Source organism: Oncorhynchus mykiss, chromosome 10 (genome assembly GCF_013265735.2).
Source record: "Oncorhynchus mykiss isolate Arlee chromosome 10, USDA_OmykA_1.1, whole genome shotgun sequence".
Classification (NCBI taxonomy): Eukaryota; Metazoa; Chordata; class Actinopteri; order Salmoniformes; family Salmonidae; genus Oncorhynchus; species Oncorhynchus mykiss.
The window spans coordinates 9,829,144-9,847,147 of NC_048574.1; the positions used below are offsets into that span (position 1 = coordinate 9,829,144).

At 45.4% G+C, this 18,004-nt stretch overlaps 1 protein-coding gene across 4 annotated transcripts in view; it reads right to left on the reverse strand.

The window, feature by feature from the left end:
* LOC110534842 (actin-binding LIM protein 3) overlaps positions 1 to 18,004 on the reverse strand; it is a 122,038-nt gene that overhangs the window by 9,600 nt on the left and 94,434 nt on the right. For 3 of the 4 annotated variants that reach the window (XM_036989672.1, XM_036989673.1, XM_036989670.1), the window contains 4 exons: positions 9,600 to 9,734; positions 8,590 to 8,654; positions 6,932 to 7,109; positions 1,010 to 1,042 (listed from right to left, as the gene is read on the reverse strand). In XM_036989672.1, the coding sequence (XP_036845567.1) occupies positions 1,010 to 1,042; positions 6,932 to 7,109; positions 8,590 to 8,654; positions 9,600 to 9,734 (411 nt within the window). The remainder of the gene's footprint in view (positions 1 to 1,009; positions 1,043 to 6,931; positions 7,110 to 8,589; positions 8,655 to 9,599; positions 9,735 to 18,004) is intronic. The other variant, XM_036989671.1, reaches the window with a different exon arrangement.

Sequence of the window (18,004 nt, forward strand, 5' to 3'; positions counted from 1 at the left end):
TAGGCTAGTTGAGAACACCTTTATTTAACCAGGTAGGCTAGTTGAGAACAAGTTCTCATTTGCAACTGCGACCTGGCATAGCTGTAAACCATAGCTGAAGAGCCCATGTAGACTCCCCCCTGCATACCGAAGGGATAATCAACAAGGCTATGTGTTCTGTGGAAGGTGTGCCATGACACGCTAGTGGAATGGCACTAACTTTACAAAAAGTGGTGGTTGATTATCCCGCTTATATTACAGCTATAACACATTTTGCCGCTAGAAATGTATTAATTTAGCGGTAGAAATGTGACAACATCCACTGAAGTAACTAGCACGTTTACTGAAGTAGATAGCAGGTTTACCGAAGTAGCTAGCAGGTTTACCAAAGTAGCTAGTGTAACAGTATAACTTTAGACCGTCCCTTCGCCCATACCCGGGCGCGAACCAGGGACCCTCTGCACACATCAACAACAGTCACCCACGAAGCATCGTTACCCATCGCTCCACAAAAGCCGCGGCCCTTGCAGAGCAAGGGGAACCACTACTTCAAGGTCTCAGAGCAAGTGACGTCATCGATTGAAACGCTATTTAGCGCGCACCACCGCTAACTAGCTAGCCGTTTCACATCCGTTACACTAGCACGTTTACTGAAGTAGCTAGCAGGTTTACTGAAGGAGATTGCACGTTTACTGAAGTAGATTGCAAGTTTACTGATGTAGATAGAACGTTTACTGAAGTAGCTAGCAGGTTTACTGATGTAGATAGCAAGTTTACTAGCTAGATAGTGAGCTACAGCTACATCATAGAACATGTAAGAATGAACTTCATAGCCATTTAATTATACTGTGAATTATAGGAAAATAATGCATGCTCTAGAATGCCCTTCAAGCCAATCAGAAACAAGTATTCAACAATACCATGGTATAAACTGATGTAACTGTACTACTGTCCCCCGTGATGACCCTGTGATGACCCTGTCTACAGACAGACAATATACAGTAGTAGGGCACTGATGCACCTCACTCACCACTGTCCGTACTGTAGTGGGATCTGGTGGGAGCTGAAAAGAGAGAGAGCGAGAGAGAGATAGGAACAGATGGAGAGAGGGAGAGAGAGAGAGAGAGAGAGAGAGAGAGAGAGAGAGAGAGAGAGAGAGGCAACGAGGGTAGGAGAGGGTGGGAGAGAGAGAGAGAGAGAGAGAGAGAGAGAGAGGCAATGAGGGTGGGAGAGGGTGGGAGAGAGAGAGAGAGAGAGAGAGAGAGAGAGAGAGAGAGAAGCAACGAGGGTGGGGGAGAGAGGGAGATATGGTGAGATAGAGAGAGAGAGAGAGAGAGAGAGAGAGAGAGAGAGAGTGAGGCAACGAGGGTGGGGGAGAGAGGGAGGTATGGTGAGATAGAGAGAGAGAGAGAGAGAGAGAGAGAGAGAGAGAGAGAGAGAGAGAGAGAGAGACACATAGTTAGGATACAGCCTCTGCCTGTACAAATGCACGGTTAAGTGTTCTCATCTGGTTTCATAAAGCTCCTATAATGGTTTCTCATCAGAGCCTTGAAACTAAATACCTTCCTGATACAATCAGTCTTAAATCCAGGTTCATGACAATGATGAAAGATACCAAACACACAGCAGCTGTGGTTCACAAGTTTTAGCGAAACAATGCTGTAGGATACTTTACAACGTGGATGATGGAGTGATGGAAGAAGTCTACAGGGACATTAGATAACACTGTTTGTCTTAGTGAGGCGTAAGACCTATAACAAAGACGAACAAGAGATATACAACAACGAGAACTGAAATGACAGTAGATTAAGGTCATCTTAAACAAGACATCTCAGTCTTACCCCCCCCCCCCCCCCCCCCCCCCCGATAAAACACGCGTATTTGTCTTTTCCGACTAGTTCTGACTTTGCTGATAGCTACTTTACCAAGGAACTGACTACGACTGTGATATGTGGTTGTCTCACCTAGCTATCTGAAGACGAATTCACTGACCGTAAGTCGCTCTGGATTGGAGCATCTGCTAAATGACAATAAATGTCAACGTAGATGTGTCACGCCCTGGTCTTAGTATTCTGTGTTCTCTTTATTATTTTGGTTTGGCCAGGGTGTGACATGGGTGATTTATGTTTCTTGTTTTGTCTACTCTCTACTCTCTGCTCTCTGCCCCCTGCTCTACTCTCTGCTCTGCTCTTCTCTGCTCTACACTCTACTCTCTGCTCTCTGCCCCCTGCTCTACTCTCTGCTCTGCTCTTCTCTGCTCTACTCTCTGCTCTACTCTCTACTCTCTGCCCCCTGCTCTACTCTCTGCTCTGCTCTTCTCTGCTCTACTCTCTGCTCTACTCTCTACTCTCTGCTCTCTGCCCCCTGCTCTGCTCTTCTCTGCTCTACTCTCTGCTCTACACTCTGCTCCCTGCTCTGCTCTCTGCTCTCTGCCTGCCTGTGTGTTATCATTAGAGATAAGACATGATAAACTGCCATGATAGCTAATCAGGTTCAGTTGGTCACAATGTATCAGTTTAATCAGGGAGAGGGGGGTGAAGGTCAAGGTTGTGTGTGTGTGTGTGTGTTGGGATGCACAGCACTGTGCATGTCTTGCTATGTACATAATGTTAGATTACTTCTGTGTTTATGTGCGGCAAATGCTTGAAGCATGGTTTTTGTGTGTGGTTGGGTGGGTTCCACATTCTACTGCTCTGCCCCTCACTGTGCTGCCAGTGTAGAGGGGGTGTAGAGGGGGTCTGGGATATCCCCCACTGTGCTGCCAGTGTAGAGGGGGTGTAGAGGGGGTCTGGGATATCCCCCACTGTGCTGCCAGTGTAGAGGGGGTGTAGAGGGGGTCTGGGATATCCCCCACTGTGCTGCCAGTGTAGAGGGGGTGTAGAGGGGGTCTGGGATATCCCCCACTGTGCTGCCAGTGTAGAGGGGGTGTAGAGGGGGTCTGGGATATCCCCCAGCCCTATCTCAGCTGGAGCTGGGTGCTCTGTCTCTCCCTGAGTTCCCCTGACTAATCTATTAACAGTAGGAGAGGAAAGCACACAGGAACACCAGACAACATCACCCCCCCCCCTCTATCTCTCTTTCGTTCTCTTCACCCCGTCAGTGTGTGATCCTCCAGTGTCTGGGTACAGAGACAATCATCACAGTCACAGGGATGGAAGCTCTGACCACATATCAAGTCTGGCAACCCTGAGGGGGATCTCATATCACAACAACATCCCTCTCACTTGAATTTATACACCATCTGGCAACCCTCACCATCTGGCAAGGCCTCAAAATATTTCAGCAATACGTAGCTACATACAGTATGTGATGGTACATAGATGGTTGATGTAAAGGCACAGCTCGGTGGTAGATTACATGGTGTGCGTCCCAAATGGGAACCTATTCACTACATAGTGCACCGGCCCTGGTCAAAAGTAGTGCACTATAAAGGGAGTAGGGTGCCATTTGGGATTCATCTGTAATACATCTGGATCGTCAAGACAGCGCTGAGTCATTATGGACCGGCTCCTCTTATAACAACATTCGTCGATCAGTCAGCCCATCAGAGGCTGAGATTAAACTCATCCCTCATCTCTGTCTGTCTCAGACTCCTGACGCTCTACTCTCCTCTCACCTCCACACTGCTGCTGAGGAGCTAGCTCAGGGCAGGCAGGCAGGCAGGCAGGCAGGCAGGCAGACAGACAGACAGACAGACAGACAGACAGACAGACAGCATCACAACACGACATAAAGAGAGACACATCACGACATAAAGAGAGACACATCACGACATAAAGAGAGACACAACACGACATAAAGAGAGACACATCACGACATAAAGAGAGACACAACACGACATAAAGAGAGACACATCACGACATAAAGAGAGACACATCACAACATAAAGAGAGACACAACACGACATAAAGAGAGACACATCACGACATAAAGAGAGACACAACACGACATAAAGAGAGACACATCACGACATAAAGAGAGACACATCACGACATAAAGAGAGACACATCACGACATAAAGAGAGACACAACACGACATAAAGAGAGACACAACACGACATAAAGAGAGACCTAAGACAACAACATAGCAAGGCAGCAACACATGACAACACAGCAAGGCAGCAACACAACATGACAACACAGCAAGGCAGCAACACATGACAACACAGCAAGGCAGCAACACAACATGACAACACAGCAAGGCAGCAACACAACATGGCAGCAACACAACATGACAACACAGCAAGGCAGCAACACAACATGGCAGCAACACAACATGACAACAACATGGTAGCAACACAACATGACAACAACATGGTAGCAACACAACATGGTAGCAACACAACATGACAACAACATGGTAGCAACACAACATGGTAGCAACACAACATGACAACAACATGGTAGCAACACAACATGACAACAACATGGTAGCAACACAACATGGTAGCAACACAACATGACAACAACATGGCAGCAACACAACATGGTAGCAACACAACATGACAACAACATGGTAGCAACACAACATGTCAGCAGCACAAAACATGGTACAAACATTGTTGGGCACAGACAACAGCCCAACGGGCAAGGTAGAGACAACAATACATCACACAAAGCAGCCACAACTGTCAGTAAGAGTGTCCATGATTGAGTCTTTGAATGAAGAGATTGAGATAAAACTGTCCAGTTTGAGTGTTTTGTTGCAGCTTGTTCCGGTCACTAGCTGCAGTGAACTGAAAAGAGGAGCGACCCAGGGATGTGTGCGCTGTGGAGACCTTTAACTGGCAGAACGTGTTGAAGCAGCAGACACACAGTTCAGACACTCATCAGTACAACACAGGACATGCAACCAGTGTCTTCACAGTCCCCAGGTCCAGAACAGAGGCTGGGAAACGCACAGGATTAAATAGAGCCATGACTACATGGAACTCTCTGGTAACCCAGGTAACATGACTACATGGAACTCTCTGGTAACCCAGGTGACATGACTACATGGAACTCTCTGGTAACCCAGGTAACATGACTACATGGACCTCTCTGGTAACCCAGGTAACATGACTACATGGAACTCTCTGGTAACCCAGGTAACATGACTACATGGAACTCTCTGGTAACCCAGGTAACATGACTACATGGAACTCTCTGGTAACCCAGGTAACATGACTACATAGAACTCTCTGGTAACCCAGGTAACATGACTACATAGAACTCTCTGGTAACCCAGGTAACATGACTACATAAAACTCTCTGGTAACCCAGGTAACATGACTACATAGAACTATCTGGTAACCCAGGTAACATGACTACATAGAACTCTCTGGTAACCCAGGTAACATGACTACATAAAACTCTCTGGTAACCCAGGTAACATGACTACATACAACTCTCTGGTAACCCAGGTAACATGACTACATACAACTCTCTGGTAACCCAGGTAACATGACTACATATAACTCTCTGGTAACCCAGGTAACATGACTACATAAAACTCTCTGGTAACCCAGGTAACATGACTACATAGAACTCTCTGGTAACCCAGGTAACATGACTACATACAACTCTCTGGTAACCCAGGTAACATGACTACATGGAACTCTCTGGTAACCCAGGTAACATGACTACATATAACTCTCTGGTAACCCAGGTAACATGACTACATAAAACTCTCTGGTAACCCAGGTAACATGACTACATAGAACTCTCTGGTAACCCAGGTAACATGACTACATACAACTCTCTGGTAACCCAGGTAACATGACTACATACAACTCTCTGGTAACCCAGGTAACATGACTACATAGAACTCTCTGGTAACCCAGGTAACATGACTAAATGGAGCTCTCTGGTAACCCAGGTAACATGACTACATACAACTCTCTGGTAACCCAGGTAACATGACTACATACAACTCTCTGGTAACCCAGGTAACATGACTACATAGAACTCTCTGGTAACCCAGGTAACATGACTACATAAAACTCTCTGGTAACCCAGGTAACATGACTACATACAACTCTCTGGTAACCCAGGTAACATGACTACATGGAACTCTCTGGTAACCCAGGTAACATGACTACATATAACTCTCTGGTAACCCAGGTAACATGACTACATAAAACTCTCTGGTAACCCAGGTAACATGACTACATAGAACTCTCTGGTAACCCAGGTAACATGACTACATACAACTCTCTGGTAACCCAGGTAACATGACTACATACAACTCTCTGGTAACCCAGGTAACATGACTACATAGAACTCTCTGGTAACCCAGGTAACATGACTAAATGGAGCTCTCTGGTAACCCAGGTAACATGACTACATACAACTCTCTGGTAACCCAGGTAACATGACTACATACAACTCTCTGGTAACCCAGGTAACATGACTACATAGAACTCTCTGGTAACCCAGGTAACATGACTACATACAACTCTCTGGTAACCCAGGTAACATGACTACATGGAACTCTCTGGTAACCCAGGTAACATGACTACATAAGAACTCTCTGGTAACCCAGGTAACTCAAGCTAGAAATAACAACAGCTTAAGGCACGACAGGGACTGTGAAGAGACACCCAGACATTTCGATGCATTTTCTATTGTATTTTGCATTGTATAATTGATTGTATTATGTATGTGATGCGTGGGTTGGGGTACGACTGTGACATGTGGTTGTCTTGCCTGGCTATCTTAAGATGAAGGCACTAGCTGTGGATCTCTCTGGAAGGCAGCGTCTGCTGAACGGCTTGTATATTTATCTACAGTATGTATTGTATCTGTTGTGTTGTTTCCTGTCTGGACACCAGGAAGAGGAGGCTGACTGGGGATCCTAATAAACACTATTGCTATAACAGTAAGATGATCCATCACGCCTCAATACTTGTGTCCGTGTGGATAAAAGGACGGACTGGGGTTTAGCACCATGGATGGTGGTGGGATGTCTTACATCCGTTGACAGTGTTGCCGTAGCCCACATTGTGCAGGGCCTCTTTGCTGCCACTGCGGGAGTTGGTGCGGGAGTTGGTGCGGGAGTTCCGTGCGCTGCTCCACGGGTCATTGTCATAGGAACCAGACCTGGCTTTCATCTCCTCCTTCAGAATCATACGGCCTATACCACCTTGGAGCTAGGGAAGAGAAGGGGAGAGAGAGAGATAGAGAGAGACAGACAGATGGAGGGGGAAGAGAAGGAGAGAGAGAGAGAGAGAGAGAGAGAGAGAGAGAGAGAGAGACAGACAGACAGACAGACAGACAGACAGACAGACAGACGGAGGGGGAAGAGAAGGAGAGAGAGAGAGAGAGAGAGAGAGAGAGAGAGAGAGAGAGAGAGAGGGGGAAGAGAAGGAGAGAGAGAGAGAGAGAGAGAGAGAGAGAGAGAGAGACAGACAGACAGACAGACAGACAGACGGAGGGGGAAGAGAAGGAGAGAGAGAGAGAGAGAGAGAGAGAGAGAGACAGACAGACAGACAGACAGACAGACAGACGGAGGGGGAAGAGAAGGAGAGAGAGAGAGAGAGAGAGAGAGAGAGAGAGAGAGAGAGAGAGAGAGAAAGACAGACAGACAGATGGAGGGGGAAGAGAAGGAGAGAGAGAGAGAGAGAGAGAGAGACAGACAGACAGACAGACAGACAGACAGACAGACAGACAGACAGACAGACAGACAGACAGGTGGAGGGGGAAGAGAAGGGGAGAGAGAGAGAGAGAGAGAGAGAGAGAGAGAGAGAGAGAGAGAGAGAAAGACAGACAGACAGACAGACAGATAGAGGGGGAAGAGAAGGAGAGAGAGAGCGAGAGAGAGAGAGAGAGGGGGGAGAGAAGGAGAGAGGAGAGAGAGAGAGAAAGACAGACAGACAGATGGAGGGGAAGAGACGGAGAGAGAGAGAGAAGGAGAGAGGGGGGAAGAGAAGGAGAGAGAGAGAGATGGAGGGGGAAGAGAAGGAGAGAGAGAGACAGACAGATGGAGGGGGAAGAGAAGGAGAGAGAGAGAGAGAGAGAGAGAGAGGGGGAAGAGAAGGAAAGAGAGAGATGGAGGGGGAAGAGAAGGAGAGAGAGAGAGATGGAGGGGGAAGAGAAGGAGAGAGAGAGAGATGGAGGGGGAAGAGAAGGAGAGAGAGAGAGATGGAGGGGGAAGAGAAGGAGAGAGAGATAGATGGAGGGGGAAGAGAAGGAGAGAGAGAGAGAGATGGAGGGGGGAGAGAAGGAGAGAGAGAGAGAGAGAGAGAGAAAGAAGGAGGGAATGAAAGAGAGTAGAGAGAGAGAGGAAAAGGAGACAAAGAAAGAGAACACATGAGCATATGGCTTGAGCAGAGCAACAGGAATAATGTCTGGGGATGAAGACTGTTTTGCCCTGTAGACAACATTCATTAAATATTTACAGCCATATCTTGCCAAAACAACAAATAAACAATGTTGAGTAGTGGTATTTCCTGAATTTTTCTGCATTTTGAATCTTTAAAGAAATAAAACATTCAGATAAATAAATAATTTATAGTACATTTAATATTGCAAAGATGGCTAATCACTGTTTCCTTTTCATTGGTCCACACTCTCCCAGTCACAAATACAAATTAATAGTATTTTGAAAAGCATTTATTGTGTCATACTGACTCTGTTAAGACTTTGATTCCACCCATCCTCCTCTCCACCTGAGGAAAACCTCCGGGCACGAGTAGCTGAGATGAGACAGAGAGAGAGAGAGAAAAAGAAAGAAAGAAAGAAAGAAAGAAAGAATGAGAGAAAGGATAGAGAGGGAAATCACAATTACTGTTAAGACACAGCCTTTGAGAGAGATTTGAAATACTCAAGGTTGCTACACACAGCAATTCTATGATGAGACGTGCTCTCTTTAGTTCAAAAACATCTTGATCAATATATCAGTCAATTTCTCAATAACCCATTGAGCCAACAGTGAATCCTCTGGGTCCTTAGCAGCAGTACCTCTGGGAGAGGGAGTGTCGGGGTAGTGGTTAGACGGTACCTCTGCGAGAGGGAGTGTCGGGGTAGTGGTTAGACGGTACCTCTGGGAGAGGGAGTGTAGGGGTAGTGGTTAGACGGTACCTCTGGGAGAGGGAGTGTCGGGGTAGTGGTTAGACGGTACCTCTGGGAGAGGGAGTGTCGGGGTAGTGGTTAGACGGTACCTCTGGGAGAGGGAGTGTAGGGGTAGTGGTTAGACGGTCCCTCTGGGAGAGGGAGTGTAGGGGTAGTGGTTAGACGGTACCTCTGGGAGAGGGAGAGTAGGGGTAGTGGTTAGACGGTACCTCTGGGAGAGGGAGTGTAGGGGTAGTGGTTAGACGGTACCTCTGGGAGAGGGAGAGTAGGGGTAGTGGTTAGACAGTACCTCTGGGAGAGGGAGTGTCGGGGTAGTGGTTAGACAGTACTTCTGGGAGAGGGAGTGTAGGGGTAGTGGTTAGACGGTACCTCTGGGAGAGGGAGTGTAGGGGTAGTGGTTAGACGGTACCTCTGGGAGAGGGAGTGTCGGGGTAGTGGTTAGACAGTACTTCTGGGAGAGGGAGAGTAGGGGTAGTGGTTAGACGGTACCTCTGGGAGAGGGAGAGTAGGGGTAGTGGTTAGACGGTACCTCTGGGAGAGGGAGAGTAGGGGTAGTGGTTAGACGGTACCTCTGGGAGAGGGAGTGTAGGGGTAGTGGTTAGACTGCTGGTGGTCGTGGTCAGGAGAATACGAGTCGGGAAACTGGGAAGTCTGGAGGATGTTGTCGCTGGTTTTACTCTTAGTGGCCGAGTAGTTTGAATCATCTGTAGGGAGAGAACATGATGAGGTGAGAACACACACACGTACACACACGTACACACACACGTACACACACCACTAATGATGGCAGGCAGCCTGAGAGAAAACCGTATTCCTCTCCCAGTAATGACTGATTGTCTAGCCGGTTTGTTTTGGACTTAATGCAGAGAGTGAGGCAGAGAAGGGCAGAGATGTGGTGGGGAATGCATGCAGGGAGCTCCATACTGTGGAGCTTCAGTCTAGTTAGTCTCTAAAAGAGGACTGACAGAGGATTTAGATTTAGAGAATCTGCAGCACCTGGTCTCACCTTACACAGATGACCTGGTACTGCTGCCTCCCATTGAGGAGGGGTTACAGCAGCACCTAGATCACCTGCACAGGTTCTGTCAGACAGAGAGAGAGAGAGAGGTGGGGAGAGAGATAGAGGTGGGGAGAGAGAGAGGTGGGGAGAGAGATAGAGGTGGGGAGAGAGAGAGGTGGGGATAGAGGTGGGGGGACAGAGAGGTGGGGAGAGAGATAGAGGTGGGGAGAGAGAGAGAGATACAGAGAGAAGAGACCGAGAGAGACAGAGAGAGAGAGATAAAGAGATAGGAAGAGAGAGATGAAGAGAGAGAGAGATGGAGAGAGAGAGAGAGAGAGAGAGAGAGAGAGAGGAAGAGAGAGAGAGAGAGAGATGAAGAGAGAAAGAGAGAGGAAGAGAGAGATGAAGAGAGAGAGATGAAGAGAGGGGAGGTAAAGAAGATGAAAGAGGAGATAGATAGCGTTGATAATATCTGGTAAGTAAGTGGTCTGATAAAAATAGACTGCAGATAGGTAGACTGGCTCAGGTACTTACACAGAGGACAGTTGACCAAGGACAGTACAGAAGGATGAAGGGAGCGGGACTAGGAGAAGGAAGGTTATATAAGCCACATGTCGAAAATTGAGCGAGAGAGAGAGGGAGAGGCAGAGAGAGATGTATAGTGAGAGAGATAGAGAGAGATAATGAGAGACAGAGAGAGATAACGAGAGAGAGGCAGAGAGAGAGAGGGGCAGAGAGAGAGAGAGGCAGAGAGAGAGAGAGAGAGAGAGAGAGGCAGAGAGAGAGAGAGAGAGAGAGGCAGAGAGAGAGAGAGAGAGAGAGTCCTATAACTCATCATACCTCTGTCACCTCTCTGTTGATAGATGGCCCACCAGTACTCAGTGATTTCTATCTATCTAGCTACCTCCGCACTGCCGCTGGTGGGGGCCGATTGCATTGCAAATCATGAGGTAGCAATAACAATTGCAGGACAGGAGCACCATGTCGGAAGGCTGCGTGTCCTGATGGATTCAGAATCAGCTTTCAACATGTTGGACATTGAAACCAGTCTGGATCATTAAGTTCTGTGGAAGTGGTAGCCCCCTGGCCTAAGGCATGTGTCTCATTCTTAACACATTATAATTGTGTTAGGTGTGTGTGGCGTGGTCTACACACTGTACACGACAGCCCGCGTCCCTATCGCTTGTATCCAGAGACTTGAATGTATTATGAATGAAGATACTCTGTTTCTCCTCCTCACTCTGGTGTTGGAATGGGAAACGTGTTCAAACCATGTTACGTCTAGTGAACACAGAGACCATGCTGCTCAATATGATGTCACAGAGACCGTGCTGCTCAATATGATGTCACAGAGACCGTGCTGCTCAATATGAGGTCACAGAGACCGTGCTGCTCAATATGATGTCACAGAGACCGCGCTGCTCAATATGATGTCACAGAGACCGTGCTGCTCAATATGATGTCACAGAGACCGTGCTGCTCAATATGATGTCACAGAGACCGTGCTGCTCAATATGATGTCACAGAGACCGTGCTGCTCAATATGATGTCACAGAGACCGTGCTGCTCAATATGATGTCACAGAGACCGTGCTGCTCAATATGATGTCACAGAGACCGTGCTGCTCAATATGATGTCACAGAGACCGTGCTGCTCAATATGATGTCACAGAGACCGTGCTGCTCAATATGATGTCACAGAGACAGTGCTGCTCAATATGATGTCACAGAGACAGTGCTGCTCAATATGATGTCACAGAGACCGTGCTGCTCAATATGATGTCACAGAGACCGTGCTGCTCAATATGATGTCACAGAGACCGTGCTGCTCAATATGATGTCACAGAGACCGTGCTGCTCAATATGATGTCACAGAGACCGTGCTGCTCAATATGATGTCACAGAGACCGTGCTGCTCAATATGATGTCACAGAGACCGTGCTGCTCAATATGATGTCACAGAGACCGTGCTGCTCAATATAATGTCACAGAGATCGTGCTGCTCAATATGATGTCACAGAGACCGTGCTGCTCAATATGATGTCAAAGAGACCGTGCTGCTCAATATGATGTCACAGAGACCATGCTGCTCAATATGATGTCACAGAGACCGTGCTGGTCAATATGATGTCACAGAGACAGTGCTGCTCAATATGATGTCGCAAGAGCATTCTTTTGCATCAATGCACGTACACAGACTTTGTCTGAGAGCACACGTGATAGTACCTGTTCAGACTGGCTCAACAACTTGGTAGCGATGGCTTTATGTGGAAGTAATTACTGTCGGCTGTGTTAATGCTGAAGTATATGATCCCTGAATGTCTCGGTAGTACGTGTGTTGCTACTGTATCTTAACAGAAAAACACCATAAGTCTGTAAAGTACACAAACATACAGGACAGTGAACAGTACTTATAGACTGACACAGACATACTCTCATGGTCAGCAATGCACCTCGGTGATCTGCACAACTACTCAACCATGAAACAGGGAAACTGATTAGGCCTATCTCTGAAGTCGAGAGGTAAAACAACTAGTTGACCTATCTCTGAAGTCGAGAGGTAAAACAACTAGTTGACCTATCTCTGAAGTCGAGAGGTAAAACAACTAGTTGACCTATCTCTGAAGTCTAGAGGATAAAACAACTAGTTGACTTATCTCTGAAGTCGAGAGGTAAAACAACTAGTTGACCTATCTCTGAAGTCTAGAGGTAAAACAACTAGTTGACCTATCTCTGAAGTCTAGAGGATAAAACAACTAGTTGACCTATCTCTGAAGTCTAGAGGATAAAACAACTAGTTGACCTATCTCTGAAGTCTAGAGGTAAAACAACTAGTTGACCTATCTCTGAAGTCTAGAGGTAAAACAACTAGTTGACCTATCTCTGAAGTCTAGAGGATAAAACAACTAGTTGACCTATCTCTGAAGTCTAGAGGTAAAACAACTAGTTGACCTATCTCTGAAGTCTAGAGGTAAAACAACTAGTTGACCTATCTCTGAAGTCGAGAGGTAAAACAACTAGTTGACCTATCTCTGAAGTGTAGAGGTAAAACAACTAGTTGACCTATCTCTGAAGTCGAGAGGTAAAACAACTAGTTGACCTATCTCTGAAGTCTAGAGGTAAAATAACTGTCACGTGTTCTCCCCCTCCGGCTTCTAGGTCACCAGGCTGCTCGTTATGGAGCACACCTGTCACCATCGTTATGCGCCCCTGCGAGTCATCAGACTCATCTGGACTCCATCACTTCCCTGATTACCTTCCCTAATATATATATATATATATATATATATATATACATACAGTCTATCACAAAAGTGAGTACATCCCTCACATTTTTGTAAATATTTGAATATATCTTTTCATGTGACAACCCTGAAGAAATGACACTTTGCTACAAAGTAAAGTAGTGAGTGTACAGCTTGTATAACAGTGTAAATTTGCTGTCCCCTCAAAATAACTCAACACACAGCCATTAATATCTAAACCGCTGGCAACAAAAGTGAGTACACCCCTAAGTGAAAATGTCCAAATTGGGCCCAAGTAGCCATTTTCCCTCCCCGGTGTCATGTGACTCGTTAGTGTTACAAGGTCTCAGGTGTGAATGGGGAGCAGGTGTGTTAAATTTGGTGTCACCGCTCTCACACTCCCTCATACTGACTGGTCACTGGAAGTTCAACATGGCACCTCATGGCAAAGAACTCTCTGAGGATCTGAAAAAAAGAATTGTTGCTCTACATAAAGATGGCCGGGGCTATAAGAAGATTGCCAAGACCCTGAAACTGAGCTGGAGCACGGTGGCCAAGACCATACAGCGGTTTAACTGGACAGGTTCCACCTAGAACAGGCCTCGCCATGGTCGACCAAAGAAGTTGAGTGCACGTGCTCAGCGTCATATCCAGAGGTTGTCTTTGGGAAATAGACGTATGAGTGCTGCCAGCATTGCTGCAGAGGTTGAAGGGGTGGGGGGTCAGCCTGTCAGTGCTCAGACCATACGCCGTACACTGCATCAAATTGGTCTGCATGGCTGTCGTCCCAGAAGGAAGCCTCTTCTAAAGATGATGCACAAGAAAGCCCGCAAACAGTTTGCTGAAGACAAGCAGACTAAGGACATGGATTACTGGAACCATGTCCTGTGGTCTGATGAGACCAAGATAAACTTATTTGGTTCAGATGGTGTCAAGCGTGTGTGGCGGCAACCAGGTGAGGAGTACAATGACAAGGGTGTCTTGCCTACAGTCAAGCATGGTGGTGGGAGTGTCATGGTCTGGGGCTGCATGAGTGCTGCCGGCACTGGGGAGCTACAGTTCATTGAGGGAACCATGAATGCCAACATGTACTGTGACATACTGAAGCAGAGCATGATCCCCTCCCTTCGGAGACTGGGCTGCAGGGCAGTGTTGTGTCTTTACTATCATTAACTGAAGACTGATAGTTTTTATCAAAGATTCTCTGTAATTAGTTATTACGCGATCAACTGATTAATCACGTAACTAATTAACTAGGAAGTCGGGGCACCAAGGAAAAATATTCAGATTACAAAGTTATCATTTCCTAAAATAACTTTACAGATATTGTATCTGATCAATTAGTGTTCGAATTAATGAATTATTTACTTTACCTCACGTTAGTCTCATTCCGAACGTCGTAAATTGTTGGTTATCTGCACAAACCCAGTCTTCACTATGAGTCATCCATACATCAATTGTCTTAAATCATTTATTTATTACTAACTAAGTAATTCACAGAAATGCATAAACAAACATGATAGGAGAATGTGCCCTAGTGGGCTGAACCTTCATGGCGGCTTGTTAGACAAAAGGGGAAGTGGGGGTCGACTAAGAAGTCACTACAGAGTGATAATTATAACAATTGAAATGCTAATCCTTTGCACATGAACGCTCACCCATTCGGGAACAATTTCAATCAATATATATATTTACGCTCAGTGTGTTGTCTTAATTGCTGGTGAAAATATTCCAACATGATAACGACCCCAAACACACCTCCAAGACAGCCACTGCCTTGCTAAAGAAGCTGAGGGTAAAGGTGATGGACTGGCCAAGTATGTTTCCAGATCTAAACCCTATTGAGCATCTGTGGGGCATCCTCAAATGGAAGGTGGAGGAGTGCAAGGTCTCTAACATCCACCAGCTCCGTGATGTTGTCATGGAGGAGTGGAAGAGGACTCCAGTGGCAACCTGTGAAGCTCTGGTGAACTCCATGCCCAAGAGGGTTAAGGCAGTGCTGGAAAATGATGGTGACCACACAAAATATTGACACTTTGGGCCCAATTTGGACATTTTCACGTAGGGGTGTACTCACTTTTGTTGCCAGCGGTTTAGACATTAATGGCTGTGTGTTGAGTTATTTTGAGGGGACAGCAAATTGCGCACATCGTTACAACAACATCACATTAAACATAAAATATATTGGATTTACACCACCATTTTTTTTTTACGGAAGATTAAATATTACCAATAGCTCCTCATCCTCTGAGACATGGTATACTTCCAATGAGGTAGCTATAATTGACGGTGGTTCATCTTTTAGCTTGATCATTGTTGTAAGAGGTTGATACATTCAACTGTGTGGTTCTGTTGGGACACACACACAAAACAAACACATCAATCACAGCTAAATCACATCACAGACAATGCCTCAGGGCAGGCAGCCCGACACATATACCATGTCGCTTATAGATGGGAGGTTTCCTGGAGATGTTGAGATCCCCTGTGGCTGAGGACACACAATGAGAGAGAGAAGAGATGAAACATTGAAAACATTGAAAAGAGAAAAGGTAAGAAGAAGAGTAGGGAGGGGAAAGGTCAATCTTTTAGATTCACCGGGATGGAGAGTACATGATAGAAGAGGAAAGTATTGTATTGTATTGTATTGTATTGTATTGTGTTGTGTTGTATAGTGTTGTGTTGTGTTGTATTGTGTTGTATTGTGTTGTATAGTGTTGTGTTGTATTGTGTTGTATAGTGTTGTATAGTGTTGTATTGTGTTGTATTGTGTTGTATAGTGTTGTGTTGTATTGTGTTGTATTGTGTTGTATAGTGTTGTGTTGTATTGTGTTGTATTGTGTTGCACTGTGTTGTATTGTGTTGTATAGTGTTGTATTGTGTTGTATTGTGTTGTATAGTGTTGTGTTGTATTGTGTTGTGTTGTGTTGTGTTGTATTGTGTTGTATTGTGTTGTGTTGTGTTGTGTTGTGTTGTATTGTGTTGTATTGTGTTGTATAGTGTTGTGTTGTATTGTGTTGTATAGTGTTGTATTGTGTTGTATTGTGTTGTATTGTGTTGTTGTATAGTGTTGTATTGTGTTGTATTGTGTTGTATAGTGTTGTGTTGTATTGTGTTGTATTGTGTTGTGTTGTATTGTGTTGTGTTGTATTGTGTTGTATTGTGTTGTATAGTGTTGTATTGTGTTGTATTGTGTTGTTGTATTGTGTTGTATTGTGTTGTGTTGTGTTGTGTTGTATAGTGTTGTATTGTGTTGTATAGTGTTGTATTGTGTTGTATAGTGTTGTGTTGTGTTGTATTGTGTTGTATAGTGTTGTGTTGTGTTGTATAGTGTTGTGTTGTGTTGTATAGTGTTGTGTTGTATTGTGTTGTATTGTGTTGTGTTGTATTGTGTTGTATTGTGTTGTATAGTGTTGTATAGTGTTGTATTGTGTTGTATTGTGTTGTATAGTGTTGTATTGTGTTGTATTGTGTTGTATAGTGTTGTATTGTGTTGTATAGTGTTGTGTTGTATTGTGTTGTATAGTGTTGTGTTGTATAGTGTTGTATAGTGTTGTATTGTGTTGTATAGTGTTGTATTGTGTTGTATTGTGTTGCACTGTGTTGTATAGTGTTGTATTGTGTTGTATTGTGTTGTATTGTGTTACAATGTGTTGCACTGTGTTGTATTGTGTTGTGTTGTGTTACAATGTGTTGTGTTGTGTTGTGTTGTATTGTGTTGTGTTGTATAGTGTTGTATTGTGTTGCACTGTGTTGTATAGTGTTGTATAGTGTTGTGTTGTGTTGTGTTACAATATGTTGTATTGTGTTGTATAGTGTTGTGTTGTGTTGTATAGTGTTGTGTTGTATTGTGTTGTGTTGTGTTGTATAGTGTTGTATAGTGTTGTATTGTGCTGTGTTGTATTGTGTTGTATTGTGTTACAATATGTTGTGTTGTGTAATGTGTACTGTAAGACTGTATCCTGTATATAAAATAAATAACCCATTTTGCCAATCTCCTGCCATCCTGGTCTGGACTCTAATGGCTGATTAAAGTGACACCATCAATACAACAGATGGCGTATAAGGGGTTCTGCTGTGCATGTACAGTATATTTAAGCATTGAGGCGCGAGGGGCTGTGGTACATGGCCAATCTACCACGGTTCAGGGCTGTTCTTAGGCACGACGCATCGCGGACCCCCGACGTGCTGTTTCGCTATTATAAACTGGTTACCAACGTAATTAGAGCAGTAAAAATACATGTTTTGTCAAACCCGTGGTATACGGTCTGATATACCAACGGCTGTCAGCCAATCAGCATTCAGGGCTCGAACCACCCAGTTTATAAAGGCAAATGAAACAAAACATCAGATGGAGAGGGGACGACGGACACAGCATCTGGTTACAATAGACACTCAGCACAGAGAATAGAAGAGGAAGAGCTAGTGACAGATGACGGCAGGGTAACAAAGACACACAACCAGTGATGACGTCTGCATAATGGCAATGATGGATGGGGTGAGGGTGTCATCGTGAAGGAGGCAAGCGATGCAGAGAGACATGGTACTACACACAGCCAGTCCGTGGCAGGCTGACTACATGCAGTTAGTAGGGTGTAAGATGTCCCCACATTGGGACCTTCGAAAACCTTTTAGGTCGGACTTCAGTTGAGGACAAGAGAACGAGGAGGAGGATAGGGAGGAAGAGGATGGGGAGGATGGGGAGGAGGAGGAAGAGGATGGGGAGGAGG